Source organism: Rhinolophus hipposideros (assembly GCF_964194185.1).
Source record: "Rhinolophus hipposideros genome assembly, chromosome: 10".
Classification (NCBI taxonomy): Eukaryota; Metazoa; Chordata; class Mammalia; order Chiroptera; family Rhinolophidae; genus Rhinolophus; species Rhinolophus hipposideros.
Window position 1 is genome coordinate 44,624,274 of NC_138056.1, and position 26,269 is coordinate 44,650,542.

The 26,269-nt window shown below is 37.8% G+C and overlaps 2 protein-coding genes across 2 annotated transcripts; both read right to left on the reverse strand.

Moving 5' to 3' along the window:
* Positions 1-6,392: 6,392 nt before the first annotated feature.
* LOC308503788 (olfactory receptor 52D1-like) lies at positions 6,393-7,406 on the reverse strand (the record flags this gene model as incomplete). The annotated part of the gene is made up of 1 exon (XM_081063451.1): positions 6,393-7,406. One exon carries the CDS (start codon positions 7,404-7,406, stop codon positions 6,393-6,395), a length of 1,014 nt encoding a protein of 337 aa, XP_080919577.1.
* Positions 7,407-25,061: 17,655 nt separating this feature from the next.
* On the reverse strand, positions 25,062-26,003 carry LOC308503836 (olfactory receptor 52H1-like; the record flags this gene model as incomplete). The annotated part of the gene is made up of 1 exon (XM_081063500.1): positions 25,062-26,003. The coding sequence occupies one exon, from the start codon at positions 26,001-26,003 to the stop codon at positions 25,062-25,064; it is 942 nt and encodes a 313-aa protein (XP_080919626.1).
* Positions 26,004-26,269: the final 266 nt, after the last annotated feature.

Here is a 26,269-nt window from a genome sequence, read left to right on the forward strand (position 1 = left end):
CATCCTCTTCTAGAACCATTTACCTGAATGTGAAGTGATGTGAGAGAGAAAAGCTGGTCTCAGACACCTTCAAATGCGTGTATGTGGGAGTGTCCACATGTATGTAGGTATATCTTAGCAGATACTCGTAAGGCTCTTGGAGAACACACTCATGACCCTGCATCTCTCCTCTCCTCACTTTTGGGCACTCAGAATCCATGTCGTGACCCTTTAAGTAACCTAAGTAAGGGCCTCCAGGGTGGCAGAATTAGCTCTTTGCTACTCTCTCCTTCTGCAAACACACACACACACACACACACACACACACACACATACACACACACACGGCACCATTGCTATTATGTGTAATATTGACCCTAGAGGTTTCCCCGAGTTCCCAAGAGATAAGACAGATTAACTTTAGGGATTCTGAGAATATTCCAGTCATTGCCAATCCTGGAGGAGCCTGAGGAGAGCAAGAGTGAAAATATAGCTGAGTCTGGAACTTGTTTAGGGCCTCTCAGTTTGAATATTCCAGAGGCCCACATTCTTAAGCATGTGTAAGTGTGAAAGCCAGGAAGGCACTAACGCCATGGCTGGAGTAATGATACTCATGAAATCATCAGAGGCACAGCCCCTGTTATTGTTAGCAGCCTCAAGTTCTGTCTATCCTAGCTTCTTTCTGATTTTCAGGCTCTAGTCTTTTCCACAAGTGAATGGCTTTGCCCCAGACGTTCTCCAGGTCATTTTCTGCAACCCCACCTCTCCCACCAGCCCCCACGACCTCTCATACCACAACATCCCCTCAACTTCTGGGTCCAGATATGTTGCCATTTTTTCTTTCTCATTATTTCAGAGGAAGCAAGTTATTAAAGTTTTTCAAAAAGTATTTTGCTAAATCCATTCCAAATGCATAAGACAGAACAAAACAGTCACAAAATCAGGCAAACACTAAACAAAAGCAGGACTTAGGTAGCCAGATTCTAAATCCTGATATAGTGCAAGTTCTGTTAGATAGGCCCTGTAGGGAGACTTCCTTCAGAGTTAGGTGTCAGTTAGAGGGAAGCAATGGCAGAGGAAAGTGAGTAGCAGGAAAAATGGCTTGGGGCAATCAAAACATCAATAGAAGGGCCATAAAGAGGCAAGCACAGACACACCTGCTCATATGAGGTCATACAATTAAGTTTACAAACTCATCCTAGAAAAAATGCTACATATCTCATTGCTGAATATCACTAGTCACCTTCGAATTACTTCCCTTGGGAAGCTATGTACCGACACCAGCTCCTAGTCCACCCTTCAAAGCAATTTTGGAACTCTTTCTGGAATGGCCATCAGAGCTGTCATCGTACTACCCTTGATGTCCTGAATATCATCAAAATGTTTTCCTTTCAATATTTCCTTCATCTTCTGGTAAAGAAAGAAGTGACGGGGACCAGATCAGGTGAGTAGGTAGGGTATTCCAATACAGTAATTTGTTTACTGGCTAAAAATTCCCTCACAGACAGTGGCGTGTGAGCTGGTGCATTGTCATGAAGCAAGAGCCATGAACTGTTGGTGAAAAATTCTAACTTTTTCACGCAGCCTTTGCAGCACTTCCAAATAGTAAACTTGGTTAACTGTTTGTCCAGTTGGTACAAATTCATAATGAATAATCTCTCTGATATCAAAAAAAGGTTACCAACATCGTTGCAACAAATTTGCAAACTTACTTGTCAGACCTCATAGAACAATTACAGAGCCTCCCCTTGCAGAAGTAATAACATGCTCTAATAATACGCAGAAAACCTGGCTCAGTCATCTATTTTCTCTCTGTCCCAAGGTGGTCCTGAAGGCTGATAATGACAGGTAGTAACCAAAAAGAATCATATCTTCCTAGGCCAGATCTTTTTATTTCCACTGTCCCATCAAATCCCTGAGCACAACTTCTAAAGAAACTTTTCTTGCAGAAAATCCCTCAAAGTTCTGTCAACTGCCTTCTACTATCACCCAAAGACCTCTCATCTTTCAGTCACAACTTTTAACCCTTCCCTTTGATAATCACACTGCTCTGGGGTAATAGACCCAGGCAGATTTTCCCCCAAATCCTATATCCCTGTCACTAACATGTTTGACCACATGTGGGCATATAATAAGTATCAAATACATGAACAAAGAAATAAATAAACAAATAGATAAATTCATTTAAATATGAACAAAACATGCATCCCAGTCCATGAAATCTTACAATTTTGTTTTCTTGTATCTATAAAACCCAAAATAGAACTATGTTTGAAGGCTATGCCTTGTCCTTACATGAATTTATAAACTCAGAGCAATCCAAACAAATTTCCATGATTTGTTTTGCTTAGAACCTTGACAAAATGATTGTGAAATTCAACTGGAAGAACCAACATCTGAAGATAATAATGATGTAACAGAGGGGTGTGGTTTACCCTACTAGACATTAAAATGTATTATAAAACTGTTGCACTTTAAACAATAAGACTATGGAGTAGAAATAGACAAGTTTTTCTAGCAAAATACCATCAATATAAATACCCAACTATATATGCAATATGTTATATAAGAAAGACAACATCTCAAAACTGTGAAGAAAAAATAGATTATAAATAATATAATTACATAGAAACAATTAAATAACTCTGTATTTCTCACGTCACCTATGATGTTTTCATGTCTACTAATGCCAAATCTACATTTCTCTTATTTTCATCTATTTTGGACATGCAAAGGTTATGAAGAATAATATAACATATATCCATACATGTACAATGTAGGTTAAGAAACAAAATGTTACAAAAACAATAGGACCTTCCTTTGCAGCTTATTCATCTGGCATTTGTTTTCCTATCCTTCAGAAATAAATTGTATCATTATCATTCCCATATCATTTTATACTTTGTATACTTTTATTACATAAATATTAAAACTAAATTTATTACTGCATAATATCATAATTCATATTTTAAGCTTTACCTAAAAGGTGTTATACCATGCCATTTTTCTGCATCTTGATATTTGTTCAGCATTATATTTGTGAGATGTACCAGTTATGTTCCCTCACTTAAATATGTGCTGGCCTCAGTTACTCAATTCTAGTGAAAAGAATGTGTTAGAAGTGACAAGGTATGACTGACTTCTAAAACCAGGGTATGGAAGGAAATACAGACTGGTTTCTCTCCTCCTCTCCCTCTGCCTCCCTTCCCTTTGTCCTCATCGTCCTTCTCCTCCTCTTCTTCCTTCTTCTCCTTCTTCTTCTTCTGACTCTTCCATTGAGGCAGCCATTACAGAGCAACTAAAGACACTCACGAAAGAAGACTTCCAGAACTGCTTCAGAAAGTTATAAGAACAATGGGATAAGTGTGTTTGAAGTGAGGGGGAGTATTTTGAGGGGACTTAATGGCAATGTGTCTTTTACTATGACAATTTTTTAATTTAAACATTCACTGTATATTTTGATCACACCCCATATCTCCTCCAGCAAAGGAAACAAAAGAAAAAAATAAATAAATGGGACTACATCAAACTAAAACTTGTTTGCGCAGCGAAGGAAGCTGTCAACAAAACAAAAAGACAACCTACTGAGTGGGAGAATATAGCTGCTAATGATACATCTAATAAGGGGTCAATATTCAAAATACATGTATAACTCATACAACTTAACACCAAAAAAGAATTCAATTGAAAAATAAGCAGAGGACCTGAATAGACATTTCTCCAAAGAGGACATACACATGGCCAATAGACATATGAAAAGATACTCATCGTCACTAATCATCAGAGAAATGCAAATTAACACCACAGGGAGCTATCACCTCACACCTGTCAGAATGGCCATCAGCAATAAATCAAGAAGCAAGTGGTGAGGATTTGGAGAAGAGGGAAGCCTCATGCACCGTTTGTGGGATTGCAAATTCCTGCAGCCACTATGGAAAACAGTATGGAGCTTCCTCAAAAAATTAAAAATAGAACTGTTTTATGACCCAGCAATTCCACTTCTGATTATTTATCTGAAGAAATCCAAAACAATGTATGCACAGGCCAGTCTGCAACAAAGTCTGGAAGGCCTGGAGAAGAAGGCCAATCCAGAATTAAATCTTCTGATAACATGAGTAAACTGCTTTTTCATTACCAATGTGACCTCTCACTCACATTGGTCCTCATATTCCTAGATTTTTTAAAAAGTATTACGATCCAATCACCAAATTACCCACATTTCTTGACCACACCTAACCTAGAATTTTCCCCAAACTTCCTTAAAAATCATCAAGCAGAAGCTCACATTCTATAAAATCCCTTTCTATCTCTCACATTATGAGTTTCACAACAGTTCTTGGGTGCTTTCTCACTTTCTGCAGCACGACAAAGAAACCTATTATTTCACTATATGTTCTGGTGGTTCTTAGGTTGGTGAATTTGAATAATTTCCAACAGAGGAGAATAGTAGTCGTGGTTGTTTTTTGTTTGCTTGTTTGTTTGTTTGTTTGTTTATTGTCTTTTCCCCAATATATAGGAAACATCTTATTACAATCAATTTTTGATAGGATTTTTCCATAGAAATAACTTAGTTATCCAAAATGGAAACCATGAGAAGACCAAAAATATACTCTCAAGTTAGGAACAGGTTGCATCTTTTTGCCTGAGCTCATGAAATGAGGGCCTAGAATCAAGATGGATTATACAATAAAGATTACTTCACTGTAAGAAAAAAATAGAAGTAACATGAACATATTTTCACCTTTGCTCTAACAATATATTTTACTCCTTTTCACTGCAAATGCCATATTCTTTTGTAATTACCTTACTTCCACTCTCCCTAGAATGTGAGTTTCCTGATTGGTCACTGTGCCTTACTCACCTGTGAAATTCAATGCCTAACGTATCTGGCACATACTTGATCCTCCATACACACTTTTAAATGAATGCTCAACTACCTGTACAATACATAAATGAACAATGTCTCTAAAGTTGTTGCAAAAGGCTTGTAGTCTTTAGGCAGTAGAGGAGGGATGGAGAGTTACTGCTTAATGGTTACAAAGTTGCTATTTGTGGGGATAAAAGTTTTGTAAATGGATAGTCATGATGATTGCTTAGTGTAATGGGTTGGAATGTTAATCTATGTTACATATATTTTACAATAGCACAATAAAAAATTCTGGACTGTGTTTGTATGACCCTTATTCTTCAAACACCACATTACAAATTAAGTCAATTCTGTGTAGGCTGAATCTTAGATCTTAGAAAAAGAAAAAGATATGGATCCTGAAGTTGGAAAAAGTGGAATGAAATGTCTTAGAAAATTTAGAGTTCCTGGTAATAAAAACATATGATAAAGTATTGACTCTGAAGAAGATTAATATATTGTGTAGAAGGGTAGACTGGTTATTTGCTTTTATTTCTTCCAAGGCATCAAAAAACAAACAAGTGAAAAAATGAAAATAAATAAAAATGAAAACAAAACAAAACAAAAATCCCAGCTACTGTAAAAGGTAGCCTGTGCTAAAGAGTGAAGGCCAGTTGTTTAGAGAAAGATAATTTGTCAACTCTGAATAGTCTAGGACACCCTGGATAACACTAGCAGGAAACTCTGTCTTGGAAATTCTTATGTACCCAAAGGGCTATTAACTAAATGAGGCAAACAAAAGATCAGACTGTCTACAGTGGACCAAAAATAATTTTCATGTAATGTGCATCATTCTTAGAACATCAGAAAAACTGCAAAGGTCATCAGTCATGAGGTAAATATATTAGCTACAAAGTGTCACCTTTTGAAATCATTCCTTGAGAAAGTTGTATTATGGCTTTCCATTGATATATGTACTTCTAAACTTCTCACAATAAGTCACCCAGTAGTTATCTTGAATTATTTCAACCGAATCCCAGATCCAAAGGTTCATGGGCTCTCACAGCCATCTCTGGTGTACGACTGATGCTCTCACTGCAAATACCCTTGGTATAAGAAAGTGCTAGCAATCAATCTAATCAATAAGTGTATGTGTGTGTGTGTGTGTGTGTGTGTGTTCTCAATTTCTTGAAGTTATAAGTAAGTAGTTCTTTTATCACCACTTTTCCTTTACTTCTAGCACATGGGATTTCTGCACAATGAGAGAATAAATGTTTGTTCTTACTTTCACATGTAACTACATCACTTCCTTACCTTTCCCTAGGAAGATTCAAGACCTATAGGCCCATTAACAGGGCATATGTTAGTTTACAGGAAGATGACATTCTGTTGATTGAGAAGGTATAGATAAGTTCTAAATACTTCAAAAACTCAGATAACACATGATACTGCCTGGCTAGAATTAGCAGAATCAGCAACCTCTAGTTCAAGGTAAAGAGATGCTGGAGGAAGTGTGAGATTAATTATAACTTTTTCCCTTGGTCTTTGGGGTACACAGAGAGTATAGCTACCTCCTCCGCATAAAAAAGCTAACTATTCTCAGGCGTATCTGTTTGGTATTAATGCCATAGACCAAAGGGTTGAGAACAGGGGGTACAAGGAGATAGAGGTTCGCAAGTATAATGTGAACACGAGGAAGTACTTGATGGCCAAAGCGGTGGACGAAAAAGGAAAAAAAGGCAGGAATATAGAAGACAAGAATCACACAGATGTGGGCTCCACAAGTGCTAAATGCTCGGAATTGGGCATCCTTTGATGGCAGACGCAGCACAGCCCGCAGGATCAAGCCGTACGAGGTGGCGATGAGGACTACATCCATGCCAGTGACTGAGAGTGCCACAGTGAGACCATAAATGGTGTTGGGCTTGATACTGGCACATGCCAGCTTGGCAATGCCCATGTGCTCACAGTAGGTGTGGGGGATGATGTGATGTCCACAGAAGGGTAAGCGCTCAATGAGGATGACAAAAGGAAAAACAAAAATAAGGCCACGGACTACACATGCCAGACCAATCTTCCCAATCATCATGGCGTTGAGGATGGATGTATAATGAAGTGGATGGCAGACAGCAACATAGCGGTCAAAAGCCATGGCCAGTAGAACAGCTGACTCTGTGCTAAAGACAGTGTGAACAAAAAACATCTGGGTGAGGCAGCCATGGTAGGAAATTATGTGGGACCTAAGCCAGAAGATTGTTAGCATCTTGGGCAATGTGGTTGAACAGAGTACCAGGTCAGTGATGGAAAGTAGACACAGAAAGAGGTACATTGGCTCGTGTAGAGCTCTATCTGTCATGATGATGTAGAGGATGGCACCATTGCCAACCAGAGCAAGGATATACATGGAGCAAAAGGGAATGGCAACCCAAACGTGCTGGTCTTGCATCCCAGGGATTCCAAGTAGAATAAATGTGGAAGGATGGAAGGCAGTGTCATTGGGAACAGATGCAGAGAGCATAATGACACAGAGAACAGTAGGCTCTCTCTTCCTAAAAGTGGTTAGAAAATGAAAGAAAGTCATTGTTGATGCCATTTATTCTTCCTACATACCCGTTCAATTTCTTGCCTTTCTGTCCCAACAATTCTACTACAATTCATGCCTTCCTCATTTTTTTTCTTTTTTCTTTTGGCCTGGGTTGTTGAAATAGCTTTTAACTAATATGCCCACTTTCAGGATTTCCATCTTCCACTGAAGCCTCTACATTGCTGCCTAAATATTCTAACACCATGATTCCCTGAAAGTAAGACCTACCCTGAAAATAAGCCCCAGTTAAATTTGTCAGCCAAATGGATGCATTTAGTATGTTATGACAATGTTCTAGAAGAGGATGACATGACTGTATTTGAATAAATGTAGATTGTTGTACAAGACATCCCCTGAAAATAAGCCCTAATGTGTCTTTTGGAGCAAAAATTAATAAAAGACCCGATCTTATTTTCGGGGAAACAGCATGTGAATATAGTTGGCTAAAATACAAATATAACTTTTCTTAGGGTATGCTATGCGAGATATCTTGCATTAATCTCTTCTAGTCTACTCTCCATCACTTTCCATCATGTTCCAGGCCCTGCAACACTGAATTACATCAACAGACTCCCCTACCCTCTCACTCCTGGATGAATTTGGCACCTTTGCCAAATCGACAGGTGATTGGAAGAAGGTCAGAGATTTATTCCTTCAGCTCCCTTCCAACAGAATTGTTGCAAGATGACTGCATTTCTCTGGAAACAGCTTTCTCTGGCTCTGGGTCCACTGGAAACCATATCCTCCACTTTACCCTTGAATCCAAGTTTTGTAACATTGTCTGCTATCACTAACCCAGAGGTTTCGCAAGCACTTGTGATTTCCCTATGCTGACTCACATCTTTGATACTGGTTTCTGTATTACACTGTACTCAAATTACCTAATTTGAGCATGCAATCTGTTTCTTGCTAAGATCTTTTTTTTAGTTTCATGTGTACAAAGCAATGTAATAGACACTTACACTCTTCACAAAGTGATAACACCGTCCTCCCGCCCCAACCTACTACCCTTCTAACATTATATATGGCTGTTACAGTACCATTGACTATCTTCACAATGCTGTATTCCACAACCAAGTTTACTATTTGGAAGTGCTGAAAAGGCTGCATGAAAAAGTTAGACAACCTAAACTTTTTGCCAACGTTCTTGTATCACGACAATGCACCAGCTCACACGGCACTGTCTGTGAAGGAGTTTTTAGCCAGTAAACAAATAACTGTATTGGAACACCCTCCCTACACACTTGATCTGGCCCCCAATGACTTCTTTCTTTACCCGAAGATAGAGGAAATATTGAAAGGAAGACATTTTGATGACATTCAGGACATCAAGAGTAATACGACGACAGCTCTGATGGCCATTCCAGAAAAAGAATTCCAAAATTGCTTTGAAGGGTGGACTAGGCACTGGCATCAGTGCATAGCTTCCCAGGGGGAGTACTGCGAAGGTGACTGTAGTGATATTCAGCAAAGAGGTATGTAGCACTTTTTCTAGGATGAGTTCGTGAACTTAATTGTTCACAAACTTCGTGTGTGAGTGTATTTAATTATAGTTGACATTCAATATTATTCTACTTCAGTTTCAGATGTATAGCATATTGGTCAGGCATCTATGCAGTCTATGAAGTGATTCCCCTTGTAAGTCCAGTGCCCGTCAGATACCCTACATAATCTTTACATTATTGATTATATTCCCCAAACTGTATTTCATATCCCCTTGACTATATTATGACTACTAATTTGCACTTTCTAATCCTTTCACCTTCTCCCCCATTCCCACCCGCCTCCCACCTAGCAACCACCAGTTTTTCCTCTGTATCTCTAAGTCTGTTTCTGTTTAGTTTGCTCATTTATTCTGTTCTTTAGATTCCACATGTAAGTGAGATCATATGGTAATTGTCTTTCTCAGTCTGACTTATTTCACTTAGCATAATATTCTCTAGGTCCATCCCTGTTGTTGAAAATGGTAAGAATTCATTCTGTTTTATGGCCAAGTAATAGTCCATTGTATAAATGTACCACAGTTTCTTTATCCAATCATCTATCAATGGGCATTTCAGTTGTTTCCATATCTTGGCTATTGTGAATAGTGCTGCAATAAACATAGGGGTGCATATATATATTTTTCAAATTAATGCTTTATATTTCTTTGAATAAATATCCATGAATGGAATTGCTGGGTCATAAGGTAGCTCCATTTTCAATTTTTTGAAGTATATCCATACTGTTTCCACAGTGGCTGCACCAACCCACTAAGATCTTGAGACAATGGCATACAAAGGTCTTCTTGATCTTGTTCACTTATCTAGCATTATTTACTACCACATTCTACCACATGCTTACTGTTCCATCCATATCTAAGTCATATTTAATTTTGGAAATATTCTAATCATGTTTTATCACACTTGCATACAATTTTATATGGCGCTTTTTTTTTCTTTTTTTCTTTTTTTTTTTTTTTGCTATTCCCATTTGGTCACTGGCCAAGCTGCTAACAGTTATTCAAAACCTAAGTGGATACATCTTTCTCTATGAAGCGTATCTACTAATATGATCCTTCAACTGTGGTGCAGGAACCATACATCTTCAACATACCCTCCTTAGGAAATATAAACTTGTTTTATAATTATGTATGTTAATGCCTCTTGCCCATTACACTATGAAATTTTTGCATCTCATTTTTTCTTTCTATTCATCATCAATGCCTTACATAACTTAGGGTAACAATATTTAACAGGAAAATGGATAAAGGATTGAATATTGCAATTAAAAGTAATTTTTTAAAACATATTTGGGTAAGTGGCCATGGTTGAAAAGTGTTTCTTCTTGGGAGCTTTCCTTATGGATCAAACAAGATATTCTCTCCCTAGATCTACAATGTCCACCATGTTCTTTTCACTCTATCTGCTCCAAGATGTGCTCCTTATAAACTCTTTAATGCATTTCTCATCTAATCTAATCTAATCTAATGTATCCATATAATACATTTCTGTCTTTTTTCTTGAATGGCCACATGCGTTAGTTTGATTATAAAACATATCTGCCTTGGTTTGTGTTGTCTACTTTAAAGCATGAGCCTTGACATGACCAGTCAGGCCAGGAGACACACAGGTGTGTACTCCAGGAAAACTTTAAGATGAAGCATACTATGGGAATAGAAGAGGAAATGAAGAGATCTGAGGGCTTAGTGATGAATTAAATCTGAGTGGGTTTCTTGGAGTGACTAGCCTGTGGATTTAAAATTATGCCACTAGGAAATTAAAAACAGAGAAAGAAACATTTTTCTTTGGAGCCATCTTACCTTGAGAGATCCCTGTAGAGGAAGTCAGAATCATCATTCTTATCTTATTAAAGTTCAGTCTTTGGGACTCGGACACCTCATGTTTAGAAAGGACGGCAACATTAAATTCATCCAATCATTCTCACCTAAAACAAATTTTAGAATGTGGAAACACCTAAGATAGGATCTCAAAAGTTCTGTAAAAGCCTCTTCGGACAACCAAGACGGTACAGTAGGTAAACACTGTGTTTAGCTTCTCTCAGAACGACACCAAAATTACAACTACTCTACAAAACAACCATTATTGAGACTCACTTAAAATCAAGCTGAACTGAAGCCTTTCAACTAAGGACTTGCAGAAGAAGCCACCTCCAGACTGGTAGGAAGGGTAGAGATGCAAAACTGGCTGGGCCCACACCTGCGTGTAATCATTAAATATCAGGAGGGATATTATGGCTGTGGAGGTCCCTCCCATCCCCCAGAGGAGTGTGAGATCCCAGCCCCACCCCAGCCCAGGGTTCCAGTGCCGGAGAGAGAAGTTGCCATAATTTCTGGTTGTGAAAACCAGCAGAGATTGTGAGTGAGTGAGACTGAGGGTGGCTGCACTCTCAGGTGCTCCTCTTAAAGGGACTGTGCAGGGACTTAGCCCCCAACAGAATCACTTGCTCTGAGCTCCAGCACTAGGGCAGTGGCTGGAGAGGTGGCAAGCACATACAGTGGGGAACTGAGTTGTCTGGCTTCTGATGAGGGCTGGAGAGGCAGCGTTCTCCTGGATGGAGGAGCTGGCAGAGGCCATTGTTTCTTTGCTGAGCTCTCCCCCTTCCCTGTGTGTGGACACAAGTGGCCATTTAATCTACGACAATGGAAGCAGAAATATATGATGGGGTAAAGACAGTCTATTCAATAAATGGTGCTGGGAAGCCTGGACAGACACATGCAAAAAAACGAAGCTGGACCACCTCCTTATACCATATACAAAAATAAATTCAAAATGGCTTAAAGACTTAAATGTAAGATCTGAAACCATAAAATACCCAGAAGAAAATATAGGAAGAAACTTCACAGACATTACCCGGAGTAAGATTTTTACTGATATATCCCCTCGCGCCAGGGAAGTAAGAGAAAAAAATAAACCTGTGGGATTACATCAAACTAAAAAGTTTTTTCACAGCAAAGGAAACCATCAATAAAACAAAAAGGGATCCTACTGAATGGGAAAAGATATTTGCCAATGATATATCTGATAAGGGGTTAATATCACAAATCTATAAAAAAACTCACTCAACTCAACTCCAGAAAAACAAACAACCCAATTAAAAAATGGGCAGAGGACTTGAAGAGACATTTTTCTAAAAAGGACATACAGATGGCAAACAGACATATGAAGAAATGCTCAACATCACTAACCATCAGAGAAATGCAAATAAAAACCACAATGAGATACCACCTCACCCCAGTCAAAATGGCTATCATCAATAAATCAACAAACAAAAAGTGCTGGTGCGGATGTGGAGAAAAGGGAACGCTTGTGCACTGTTGGTGGGATTGCAGATTGGTGCAGCCACTATGGAAAACAGTATGGAGGTATCTCAAAAATCTGAAAATGGAACTACCCTATTATCCAGTAATTCCACTCCTAGGTATCTATCCGGAGAAACCCAAAACTCCAATTCAAAAATCTTTGTGCACTCCTATGTTTATTGCATCACTATAGACAATAGCCAAGACTGAGAAACAACCAAAATGCCCATCAGTAGATGACTGGATTAAGAAGCTGTGGTACATTTATACAATGGAGTATTATGCAGCCATCAAGAGGAAAGAAATCTTACCATTTGCAACAACATGGATGGACCTAGAGAACATTAAGTTAAGTGAAATAAGTCAGATAGAGAAAGACAAGTACCATATGATCTCATTTATATGTGGAATCTAAAGAAAAGAATAAGTGAATGAACTAATCAGAAACAGTTTTGGAGACAGAGGAAAAACTGAGGGTTGTTAGATGAGCAGGGGGGTGGGGATAAGGGGGAAGATGAGGGGATTAGAAAACAGTCGATAGCCACAAGATGGCCACGGGGTTTTGAAAATTAATTTGGGGAACGTAATCAATAATGTTGTAAAGATTTTGTAGGGTATCCACGGACACATGTCCCATTTGGGAAACCACCTCGGGGATGACGTAGATGCCTGATCAATGCAATGTACACCTGAAGCTGAACAATAATGAATGCCAACTATAATTTTATATATATATACGTATATATATGTAGGTATATACTTACAAGAAACGGAGTACAGCATTAGGAATAGAGACAGTGGAAATGTAATGGCTCGGTGCGATGTCAGAGGGATAGTGGATGGGGGGGGGGGTCCACACAGTGTGAGGGATATAAATGATAAACATCTAAGTATTACTTAGTCTTGTGCACCTGAAACTAATAAAAAAATAAAAACATAAAAACATAAAACTTGGATAGAAAAAAAAAGAATATACTTCCTTCGATCCCCTATTCATCTGCAACTAAATTATTAAAAGACTATTTTTTTATTAATTACCATACTGTATGCATTTCGCATGCACTACTGCAAGTTTGCTACTATATGATAACAGTTACTATGGCTATAAATTATACAGGCAGTAATGTTATTACAAGTTTTAGTTGCTAATGAAATTATTATTTTATTTGAATTTTAAAGCCAAATCATAGAATTTACTGCCAATTCTGTAACTATGCATATCCTTAAAAACTCAAAAATCAAGTTATAACAGAAGAAAAAGAGTGATTATAAACATATCGGTGTCCATCTTGGAAAAGTGTAAATATTTTTTACTTCTATCCTGGAAAGGCCAGAGATTTTTAAATAATAGATAAATCAGTGGAATATAATCTTTTCATCTAGTTGGAAAATACATCACAAAACATGTATATAGTTCAATAATTATATAGTGCTTGTATCCTACTTGTGATACCTTGAAAAGTGGTCAAGTTGCAGTTGTTTATACAAATCTAGTGGCAAAAAATATGTGCATTTTTGAGGCAGCCATTCTCAAGTTTAGACCCTCTGATTCTGAGAATGTTTTCTTTTTATTAAGTCAATGTCTGTAAACAGAATCCACATCAAGCAGGCATGATTCCTCATCAATATCTTAGGCTTTTATTTTATGAACACTAATATCCTTTCTAACGCTTCTCTTTTATTTACTTTGTTAAAAAAGTTTATTGAGAGTATACTATGTGCCAGGCATTCTTCTAGATATTTGACATATACTAAAGAGTAATAATGGGCATGTTCTATGATATATTAAGGTTTTCTAATGAAAAGACAATTAATTAAATAATCTTCAATATATGTGTTAAAATGTTACACTGATATATGCTATGAAGAAAAGTTACACAAGTCAGTACCTACTCAGAGATGGATTGACTTCATAAAAAAAGCCATAGGCATGAATCTATAGGAGCTGAGTAGGGCTGTTGAGGACAGGATATCATGGACATCACTCATTCATGGAGTCACCAGGCATCAGAGTCTACTCAACAGAATATAACACAGAGTCAGAAAAATCCTCCTGAAAAAATGAAATTCAGTCTCAAAATATGAGTCTTCCTGAAATGACTCAAACATCTCTTGTACAACTCAGCTCCCAGAATCATCACCTCCTTATGTGATCCAGTCTGTAAAATAAGAGATCAGAGAGCCAAGATTCAGGTCCCTGGGTTCAAAATTTTATCCGACTGCAGTTACTTGCTAACTGTATTACCTTAAGCAATTGTTTTTTCCCCTCTGTCCTGAGTTTTCTAAAATAAAGTAGAGATAATAATACTTCATAGGGGTTTTCAGAGATTGAGAAAAATCATATAAAGTGCATACTACATTCTCTTTGATTTAATAAACATTCGTTATGATGCTCAGTGCTATTTTTCATGATTTTGCATATCTCTCAGTCCATTGGTTTTACCATGTACTCCCTCACCATGTACCTCTAAAATGAGGAAACATTTGCAACAGCAAAGGAATTAGTTCCTCAAACTAATTTAGTTTGAGGAACTAATCCTAAACTAATTTAGGATTTAGTTCCTCAAACTGAAAATCATGTTGGCCTTTCTTGAGTCTGTAATCCCATGGTGAGGGCACTGAGGGTTTCACCCTCTTAAATCAAAAACTATTTTCAGGGATATGTAAGACCGGTCCTCAGTTAGCTGGGTTAGATGGAATCTCACAAGACATGAGATGGAATGTTTCCTCAATTACCTCAATCCCATCAATATACCAATGTCATTGAGGCTCCCTAATCATTTTTGGGACCAAGAAACAATTGTGATATTTGGCTTCTTCAATACAAAAGGAATGAGCACATTCTGTGCTGCCACTAAGAAAGAGTAAGAATGAAAAAATGTGTGTCTTATTTCTGTTAAAAAAATGTGTGTTTTATTTCTGTTAAAAAACTTCTATTAAACTGTTCAATGAGTCAGTCACCTGATTTTGCCCTAGAAAAGAACCTGGGGATGCTGAAGTAGGGATTCCAAGCTTTGTGCGCTTCCAAGTTTTCTGCATGTGAAATTACAGGAGAGAATTAGGGAATTATATTTGGAGGGTACGAGCTCTACTCAGACACGGGGGCAACTGCAAATCAAATGAGTTTTCTGATCCTCTAGTCTCTCTAATGACACTGTGAAGGTCCTAGGTTCTCAAGAACAAGGTTACCATCTAGCAAATATTTATAGCTTTATATTTGTCTGGCTGGCATCACGATATAAGTGAGAATAAGATGCAGTTATTGTCAATAAATTCTGACATCATTTTAAGAAAGGCTGTTTCTAGAGATCTATCTGACTGGCTTGTCTTGAAACCATAAGGAAAATAGCAAGAGAATAAAATCTCTAACTGCAGTAGAAAGGATTCAAGCGCACAGAAAATAAGTACTTACTAATGAAAAATTTTCTATGCAATAAGGTTACCCAAATACCTGAGGGATCCAAGGAACTGTATCTCCTATAATAGAATTCAGGGAATAATCTGAGATGAGATCTGAACTAGTCAAGGATATTAATATCTTATTTAGTTTTTATTTTTAAAATTATTTTCTTTTAATTTTTAAATTACAGTTGACATTCAATATTATATTAGTTTCAGGTGTATGGCAGCCAGCGACGTTTACGGGCATACAACCCTGAACATGCCTGATCTCAATATCTTTGTATGATTGCCATCTCTCTCTATCTTTCCCTACCTCTGCTCCTGGCTTTGAATACTTGTCCTTAGTCTTAATTTTCTGTCCATTGCATACATTCAACACTCACCCCAACCTCGGTGGTCAGCAGCATTAGCAAAATCTTGATCCAGCCCAAGTAGAATAGTTCCTAGATCTGAGATTTGGTCCCACTTATCTCCACCCTCTCAAGAATTTTTGGTCCAGAGAGGCTGTGGGTGGCCTCAGCTGCTAAAAGTAGAGGTGAATTTGCAAATGAGATCTCTGGGGAGAAAAATCATTCATATCAGAGTCTTCTCTTAAAGTTTGGCCATTTCTTAAGGGAGGAGAAGGGGTCACAAGTGTGAATAGGGCTTTAAGGCAAGAGTCAAAACTTGAGAGAAAAGGTCCACACTGGAGATACACGTTTGTTAATCAGCATCATAATGATATTTATAGCTATGATGTTAAATGAGATTTTTAAAAAGGTGAATTATTTAAAGAGCAGCAAAAACTAATCCCTAATAAAGACTATGTCATGAGGAAGTACTAGTGAAAGACACAAGTAAGGAGTACTTTCGAGATAGAAGGAAAACCACTGAAGCCAAGTGAAGGAAGTGATTCAAACAGGAGGAAATGGTCAACTATATAAAGTATTGGTGATAAGTCAAGAAATAAGAAGACTGAGACCACTAGTTTTAGCAACTGCAGTCATTATTGACCATAAGGACAGCATTGTGCAGTGGTAATGTGAAATTCAAATAGGAGTGAGTTAAAGTCAAAATGGGTGAGAAGTATCAGAACCAGTAAACATAGACAAATCTCACAAGGTGTTGTGCTGCAAAGGGAAGTAGAGAATTGGGGTAATAAGTGGAAGGGAACTGTAGCCAGAAAGAATTTTAAGGTTAGAGAAATACCATCCAGTTTCTATACTGATGGAGAAAGATCCAATATAGAATGAAATTTGATAATTTAAGAATGAGAGAACTGTTGAAATGATTGCTTTAAGTAGGCTTACACAATGAAATTTAGTGCACAAGTGGAGAGTTTGACCTTGGCATCCATAGTAACCAGAGTGAAAATACAAATAAATGTGTGGATGTAGATAGGTGAGTGGGTGTACTGTCTTTCCCCAAGAATAAAACCTACCCCCGAAATAAGACCCAGTTAAGATCTGAGCCAGACAGACACATTCAGTATGTTATGACGATGTTCCAGAAGAAGATGCCATGACTGTATTTGAATAAATATAGATTGTTGTACATGAAAAAATAAGACATCCCCTGAAAATAAGCCCTAATGGAGCAAAAATTAATATAAGACTGTTTTCAGGGAAACACGTTAGTTGTGGATGTCTGTAGAGATTTTCTCTTTTTTTGCTTCTGTTTCCAGGCAGGTAAAAGCAAGGTCATTTATAACAGAGAATGATGGTAGCAAAGAAAATATTGGAGGTTTGAGGAGATAAAAGAAGGTATAAAATAATCATTTAAAGAGTGTGAGAAAAAATGGAAAGAGAAATGTAATATAATTGCCATGAAACACAAACGGTAGGTGGCCATATATCCCAATATGCTCAGGAAAATCCCAATTTATATTTGTTGTCTAAGTGACATTACTAGTAGTTTCCCTTTTTATTCTCAAATTGTATGTTGTCTAACTAAAAATATTCTTGAGTTTAGCATTCCTAAGTTTAAAAGAAGGTGTCAGCACATTTACAACTTTTATCCCATGGCTGCAAGCACAAAGTGAGTGGAGAGTTGAATTTAGAGAGAGCTGCTGAAAAATAACAATCAAGTGTGTGTGTGTGTGTGTGTGTGTGTGTGTATGTGTGTGTGCACATGTGTGTATACACATAGTGTATTTGTGTTTGTATTAGGAAGAGAGGGAGGGAGAGAGAAAGAGAGAATTTCTGTTAAACAGTAATTCTAAGAATGAACCATAAATTAATGTTAGTAAGGAGAAATAAGAAATGAGAAAAATGAAGAAATGTGAAAAGATGATAAGGTAATAAGATCAATTTATTATTGATACAAATTCTAAGGTATTTGCAAGGAATTCAGAAGATTAGGTAAGATGATCAAGATCTTTGAAGAAAAAACATAGAGTATAGAAAATCAAATTTTTCCAGTTATTGACTATTGCATAACAAAACTACCCCAAAATATAGTGGTTTAAAACAATTTGTTATTATCTCTTATGATTATGCAGATTCACTGGGATCAGTTGGGCAGTTGTCATTTGGGGTCTCTCATGTGGCTGCAACAGATTTTGGATGGAGCTATAGTCATCTCTAAGCTTAACTGAAATTGATGCAATTGATTCTGGCTATTAACTAGGAGCCTGGCCAGGATGTCAAACACACAAACTCTCCATTTGGCCTGGAAAACTCACGGTAGAACAGCTGTGTTCTAGAGACAGCATCAAAAAAATCAAACGTCCCTCCAATGTTCATTATAGCTTTGTTTACGGTGGCCAAGACATGTAAACAACCAAAATGTCCTTCAATAGATGAATGGATTAAGAAGTTGTGGTATATATACACCATGGAATACTATTCGACGGTAAGAAAAGATGATATAGGAACATTTGTGACAACATGGATGGATCTTGAGAGTATAATGCTAAGCAAAATAAGTCAGACAGAAAAAGCAGAGAACCATATGATTTCACTGATATGTGGTATATAAACCAAAAACAACAAAAGAACAAGACAAACAAATGAGAAACAAAAACTCATAGGCACAGACAATAGTTAGTGGTTACCAGAGGTTACCAGTGGTTGCAAGAGGTTACCAGTGGTTACCAGAGGTTAGTGGTGGGAGATGAGGGTAAGGGGGATCAAATATATGGTGATGAAAGGAGAACTGACTCTGAGTGGTGAACACATGATGGGATTTATAGATGATGTAATACAGAATTGTACACTTGAAATCCATGTGATTTTACTAACAATTGTCACCCCAATAAATTAAAATATATATTGTTATTTAAATTGCAGTTCCTTGCTTGAGCATATAAGTTATTTTAAATAAATAAAACAACGGACATTTGTACAGGGGGAAAAAATCAAAAGTCCAAAGACACCAATGAGGAATATGTAAGTGTTTTATAATCTAGCCTTGAATATCCTGAAATGTCACATCTATTGTATTCTTTTCTCAAGAAGTTGCTAAGGCTATCCCAGATAAAAGGGAAGTGGAATTAGACTGCACTTTCTGTAGGAGTGGCAAGATCATATTGCAGAAAAATATATGGGATGCAAGATATTTTTTTGGCCATCTTTTGGGGGGAAAAAACCCTGTAACAGTCCACCTTGTGACCACCTTTTGATCAGTAATGTATATATTCACCTACATGCAAAATAAATTCATCTTTTCCCTAAGATCCCAAAGTCTCATTCCCATCATGGGATTAGTTCAAAGTCCAGGATCACAACCTCTAAATCAAGACAAAGTGTCAGTAGGGCTCCTTGTATTCAATTCCTTGAATACAACTGCCTGAATGTGGTTCCTCTCAATTTGAAGATCTGTGTAGTAAAGAAACGAGAAAGAAATCAGCTGCCTATATAACCAACATACAATGGTGATACAGAGATACAATAAGTACAATTGATACTCATATGTAAAATATTGAGAGAGCCATATTATAGTTACTAACTGGTGCATTGAAAATTAATAAAATCCAGCCAGAGATATATCACCAGTTTTTTGATAAGGAACCATTCCTGCTCCCTGGGAATGATTCTCCATGGCTCTTAACTACAACAACTTCTGGGCAATTGGCTCTATATTCTATGTCATATTTGCTTTTCAATGAAAAATCATCTCTATTTACATCTTAATACCTTTCTCAAACTGCTTCCTGCCTAATGAAGTTGAAGATCCAAAGCCCTCTGTTCATTTTGCACTAACTGTGCCATTTAGTCCAAGCTGATGGTGCTTGCATCGTACATTTCTCTTAAAAACTGTGAGTTCTATATGAATCTTTTAGGGTTTACACTGTCAGACAAAAGGCACATCCACAGATATCTCCCAGATTGCTTTCTGTATGATTTGGGCTGGGAGTTATGGTTAGCTGGAAAAATATCCTTAAGGTTCTTAGAAGCTTCTTTTTCTAATTGAAAAGATTTATTAAGTAAACCCTTAAATAGTTTTCTATTCTTATCAAAAGGTCTTACAGCCTCATCATAGAAATTATATTGCACCTTGAGCCAGTTTTTTCTTTCTTTTGAGAGTCTTTTGTCATTTGGAGAGGCTGAGGTGGGGTGGAAGTCAATTTTTTTATTTCAACCCACATAAACTTGACTCCTTTGTATTTACTCTAAATTCTTTTTGAACAATAAATAATTTCACTTTTAGCTCATATCTCTTTATCTGTACCTTATCATATGTAGCATAAAAATAATGTTGGTACTTTCAACACTCTGCTCCAAAATCTCCTTGTCCAAATGCATCGGTTAATTAGGTATATTTTCTGTTTTCCATATTACTGTAAGCTATGTTATTGCCAAACTTTCTGCAACTCATAACTTTTTCTCCAGGCTTCAATGATAACTTCCTTACTGTCTTTCAAGCCTTCATCAACAGCCTCCTCAAGGCCCTTTTAGCTTCTGTCTGCTGCCTTATTCCAAAGATAATACCACATGTTTTAGGTTTTAGTTACACTAAGACCCCACTTCCTATTGCCAATTTCTGCATTATTTACCTATCACTATAACTAACCATCCCCAAATTTATTGGCTTTAAACAGCAAGTTATTATTACTTTTCATATATAGCCCTAACCCTAGCCCTAGGCCTACATCTAGCCCTACCCCCAGCCCTACGCCTACCCCAAGCCCTACACCTACCGCTACCCCTAGCCCTAGCCCTAGCCCTAGGCCTACCCCTAGCCCTACCCCTAGCCCTAGGCCTACCCCTAGCCCTACCCCTAGCTCTAGGCCTACCACTAGCCCTACCCCTACCCCTACCCCTAACCCTACCCCTAGCCCTAGACCTATCCCTAGCCCTTGCCCTAACCTTAGCCCTACCCCTACCTCTACCCCTATCCATACCTCTAGCCCTATGCCTACCCCTAGACCTAGCCCTACCCCCATGACCCCATCAGTTTAGGACATGAGACAGTATTTAACAAAATTAACACTTTTCCAGTTTAAAAATTTACAACTCTGCTCATTAGTGGTGGCTTGGGAATTGTAGAATCAAGGCTGGTAGCATATATGAGTCTCAGCCAGGTTTTGATCTAGCTTGATCAGTCATTTGATTAACAAACAAACAAACAAATAAACAAACAAAAACCTCTGTCAAGAGTCAGCTCTGCCATGTCTCCAGGCCCAGCCTAGAATTCTTAAAACTTACTGTACAGGAACTGTTTCATTATTTCCCCGAATCCCTGGCAGAGCTTATTTCATAGTGGATAATCAATAAATGTCTGTTGAAATAAAGAAATCAGCTTCTAGCCTTAGTTAATAAAACCCTAGAGACGTTTCTCACTGTGACTGCCATCCCTCCAGATGTGAAGAGGCCTTTCTTTTCAGATACTTACCTCAATGTTCAGTCTTCCTGGCAGTTCTCTCCATCTTCTCTCAGTGGTGAATCATCATTAACTTTGTGTTCAGTCCACTATTTAGAGTACAGAGTAGTACTCTATTTGTGTGGGGCAAATCTCTAACACAAATACATGCAGGTCTAAAATTATAGGTAGTCATCCTGAGTACAGTCTCATGCTTCCAACAGGAAAACCCTCTGTGCAACCTCCCACTGGTCCAACAAGGAGGTCTATCTTCAATGTTTAGTGGCCAAAAACCTGGGATTTATCCCTTATTCCACTCATTCCCTTCCTTTGTGCTCTAACAAAATATTTAACTGCTCTGGAAGTCAGTTTTTTCATCTATGAAAAGGGAATAATAACTTGGAAATTTTTAATTTAAAGAACTCTGAAGAATTAGTGGAGAAACAACTATTACCCTAATGTAGGGAAAATAAGTCTCCATGACTCTCCATAATTTTCTCTCTGATTAGATTGAGTTACAAATCCAGCCAGCTTCCCACTATGCAAAATAGAGATTTTATTTATTAATTAAACTCATTTGTTTCAACCCTTGTGTTCAGAAAATATTTATTGCATGCCCATTATGAACTAGGTGATAGAAATGCAATGGTAAGCAAGGCAGATGCTAGCCTGGTCCTCAACGACATAAGGGAGGGCATAGACATTAAACCACTACGTATACAAGCAATCACCTTATTAAGGTTGAGATAAGTTTGAAAACAAAAAGTACATTTGAAATACAAAGTGCAATAATAATATGTATGAGGTACTAATCTTAATGTATAAGATTAAATAAGAAATATCTGAGGAAGGATTTTTTATTGAAGATAAACAGGAATTGCCAAGGCATAAGTGGAAGAGAAAAAAGAAATTTTATGTATTTGGGAAGCAAAACTCAGCGAGTATGGTGAGGTACTTTCTTAATTTATTAACAGCAGTATTATTCAGCCCCCTTGGGGCCATTTTCTCCAACTTCCCCAAAATACAGGGCTACCTTCATTAAGATTCTTGAATTTTTTTTCAATTGAGTATGTAAAAGAGACAGTTGAGTTTAAGATAAATAAGACACGACTGAAATAATATACTATGGAATCTAAGCTGGATAGAGAAGGAAGAAAGGAAAAGTCAGGGATGATATGGAAGAAGGGACTTACGATGAAGTTTGAATATGCATGAAACCTTTATTGAGAACACATAGTGTGTCAGGTAAGACAGGGTATGAGAAGATGCCTAGGACTAAGCTTCTGCTGTCAAGGCATAAATACATAAATACATAAGCAAATAAGTATGACAGTTTAGAATAGTGGCATGAGTAAAGCAGCACCTGCATGTGCCTTTTCTGAACTGCTTAAAGCACACTACAGACATCAAAGAATATGTCAACACACACATACACAGGATCTTATCTCGTTATGCCAATTTTACACCTTACTTCTTATTGCTACCTGGTGTCCAGTCAGCTCCAACGCCTGGCAACTCTATGAATGAGCAAACAGTCTCATCAGAGGGTTTGCACAGTAAGAAAGATGAAAACAACAAAAGAACAAGACAAACAAATGAGAAACAAAAACTCATAGACACGGACAATAGTGGTTACCAGAGGGTAAGGGGGTTGGGGGGAGGGAGATGAGGGTAAGGGGGATCAAATATATGGTGATGGAAGAACTGACTCTGGGTGGTGAACACACAGTGGGATTTATAGACGATGTAATACAGAATTGTACACCTGAAATCTATGTAACTTTACTAACAATTGTCACCCCAATAAAAAAAAATCTTTCAAAAAAAAAGAAAGATGAAAAAGAGATTGAGAAAAGAAAATGCAGCAGTGGTTTACGATTGCCTTCTGCTGCATAGAGTGTGGGTCCAACCCACATATGCTTGGGTGTAGCAAATCATCAAATGCCTACAAAATGTAAGCACCCTGCTGAGCTTTACTTCTTACTCCCAAGTAATGTAATATGTTCATCTTGATTAAATGTATGACTTCTTTACCAGTGGAGATTTTAGGAAATAGATGTTTTTATCCTGGAACAGTTTATTAAAAGGAACAGGGCTGGCTCCCATCCAACTCTACCCAATACATACTCTACTCACCCAAAGTTTTATTGTTTATAAAATTTTTTATTTGTTATTTTTTATAAAATAACAGGACACTGAGTAGGACAACACAAAAGAAGACTATCCCTTCTGCAATTCCTTTCTCAAATAATTTGTCCTTATTATAATATTATATAATAATTTGTCTGCAATTTCTTGCTCAATAATTTGTCAGGGAAGTGCAAATGAAGTGAAAATAAATATAAATGAAGTATAAGTAAATATAAATTAAGTCCTAGGCTCTGAGTATCATGGAAGATTGCTCTTTTCCTTAAAGTTTTCCATTCCCTGCAGTGATCCTAAGGACAGTACTTATGTATGATCTTGAAGACAATGGAATTACTGAAGAGTTTCAAGGCACAAAGTAACACAATTATGTAAATTACAAAATGATTATGCTGGTTTTTATAGAGTGGAACAGGGTTGGAACTTTTATACTCTCCAAGAGACAGATAACAGATAAGGGCCAAGACCAGCTTGATGGCCAATATAAAGGTGAAAATGTGATGTATTTATCTACTGGAATGACTTATTAGAACCTCAAAATCAAATATTCAACTCAAACATTGAGTTATTCAGTTAATTTTGTTGGAGGGTGATAAGTTAGGACAGCCACAGGTTTCTGGCTTTGTAATTAACGTTTGTGGTGATGTCATTTACCTTAAAGGAAGGCAGAAAAGGAAAAGCACTGTTTCCTTTTCCTTTCCATAGCAGAAATTAGTGAGCTTCCAGGTCGGTTTTGGAGAAATAAAGTTTGAGAAGTTTGCAAGTCAGGAAGCAATTGAATAAAGAATTCAGAACCAGACAAGCCTGTGTTTGGATCCTAAATCTACTAATTATTTTTCTGTAATCTTTATAAGTCTCAGTTTCCTTGTCTGTGAAATGAATGAACTAATACTACTTTCTCATAATTATTTTTTAATTAAACATATTAATACTTGTAAAATATGGACCAAGGGTAGTGAAACTTTCTTGGAACATACAACTGAAAATAGACACAAAAGATAATCAAATCTATGTAATCTGAGATAGGTAGGGGAAAAGTAAAGCAAATAAAGGACACAGGATGAGGGATTAAGAATGTGCAGAATCAGGACTGAAGTGTGAAGCAGTAAGTTTGATAGTTGTAGTAAAGAGAATTGATAGCTGCTTAAAGAGAGAAAACAGGAAGCTTTTCCTTTAATTCAGAAACTGAGAAACACAGGGATGAGTTGCATGGTGGGAAATATCTAACATTCAACTATCTCAAATTCGCAATAGGAAAGATGTAAACTTTAGTTTTAGTGCTCTTCTATACCCATCATTACCTTCTTCATACAAGGGAGGAGAAAACTAAAGCAAGAAAGCCCTTGATTTTCTATAAGTATTGAAGATTTTCTTTCTCCCCTCTCACTCCTGCTTAGACTTTACACATGGGTAGAGCTCTAAAATTAATAGGAGTTAGAGCTTTATTTTTACGTCTTCCTGTGTTATATAAAACTTCACCTAACCAATTTTACCTAAATTTCTCCCTCAGTGGCCCTCCCCACTCATTGTGTCTTCTTCAAAGAGAAAAGGAGGATACATCTGTCCTGGATCTGCTTGGTTTTCACTCCATAAACAATGGGATTTAGAGCAGGAGGAATAGTCACATAGAGGTTGGCAAATAGGATGAGCACATTTCGAGGGACACTGTGCCCAAAGCGATGAGCCAGGATGGAGAAGAAGGCAGGTGTGTAAAACATGAGAATAACACAGACATGAGAGCCGCAGGTGCTGAGGGCCTTTTGGCGGGCACCCTGGGACGAGAGTTGAAAGACAGCATGCAGGATGAAGGTGTAGGAAACAGCAATAAAGATCACATCTGAGATGACAGTCATGAGAGGCACAGAAAATCCATACCAGATGTTGATGGAGATGTCAGCAGAGGAAAGGCGAGCAACCCCTATATGCTCACAGTATGTGTGTGGGATGATTCGTGTCCCGCAGAAAGGTAACCGTTTGAGCAGAAAAACATCTGGCAGGATGACAGAGAAGCTCCTTACAACAATGCTTGCCACAAGCTTGATGATCACCTGTGGAGTCAGGATGGTGGTGTATCTCAAAGGGAAGCAGATGGCCACATAGCGATCAAATGCCATGGCCAATAGAATGGCTGAGTCCACTACAAAGCTGAAGTGAAGGAAGAACATCTGGGTGAGACAACCAGAGAAGGTTATTTCCTGGGAGCCACACCACAGGTTACTGAGCAGTTTAGGCACTGTGGCAGTCGACAGGATGAGGTCTGTGTTAGCCAGCATAGAGAGGAAGAAAAACATGGGTTCATGGAGGCTGCGCTCAACTGCAATGAGGTAGAGAATGATGCAATTGCCCACGATAGCCACAACATAGATGACACAAAAGGGAATCCCAATCCAGATGTGGAACTTCTCCAGGCCAGGTATTCCAACAAGGATAAAGGAACTGGGGTTGTAACAGCTCAAGTTATACATAGTCTCTTCAGTCTGGGATCCACTGGTTTTTAAGCCCTGAGGACAAATCAGCTGTCAGAACGGTCTATGAAAGATAACAATCCTACGCTGGTGCTGCACACGGTTGAGAACTGCAATTGTCACATTCAGTGTTCCTACAGGAGGAGCACCTCCTGTCCCCTGGATGAGCTGGCAACTATAGAATTGTCTTGTTATTGCCCCTTTTCTTTGCCATTGGCCCTTCATTTCTTTATATGTTATATATTTCTTAATGAATCGTAGGAAAT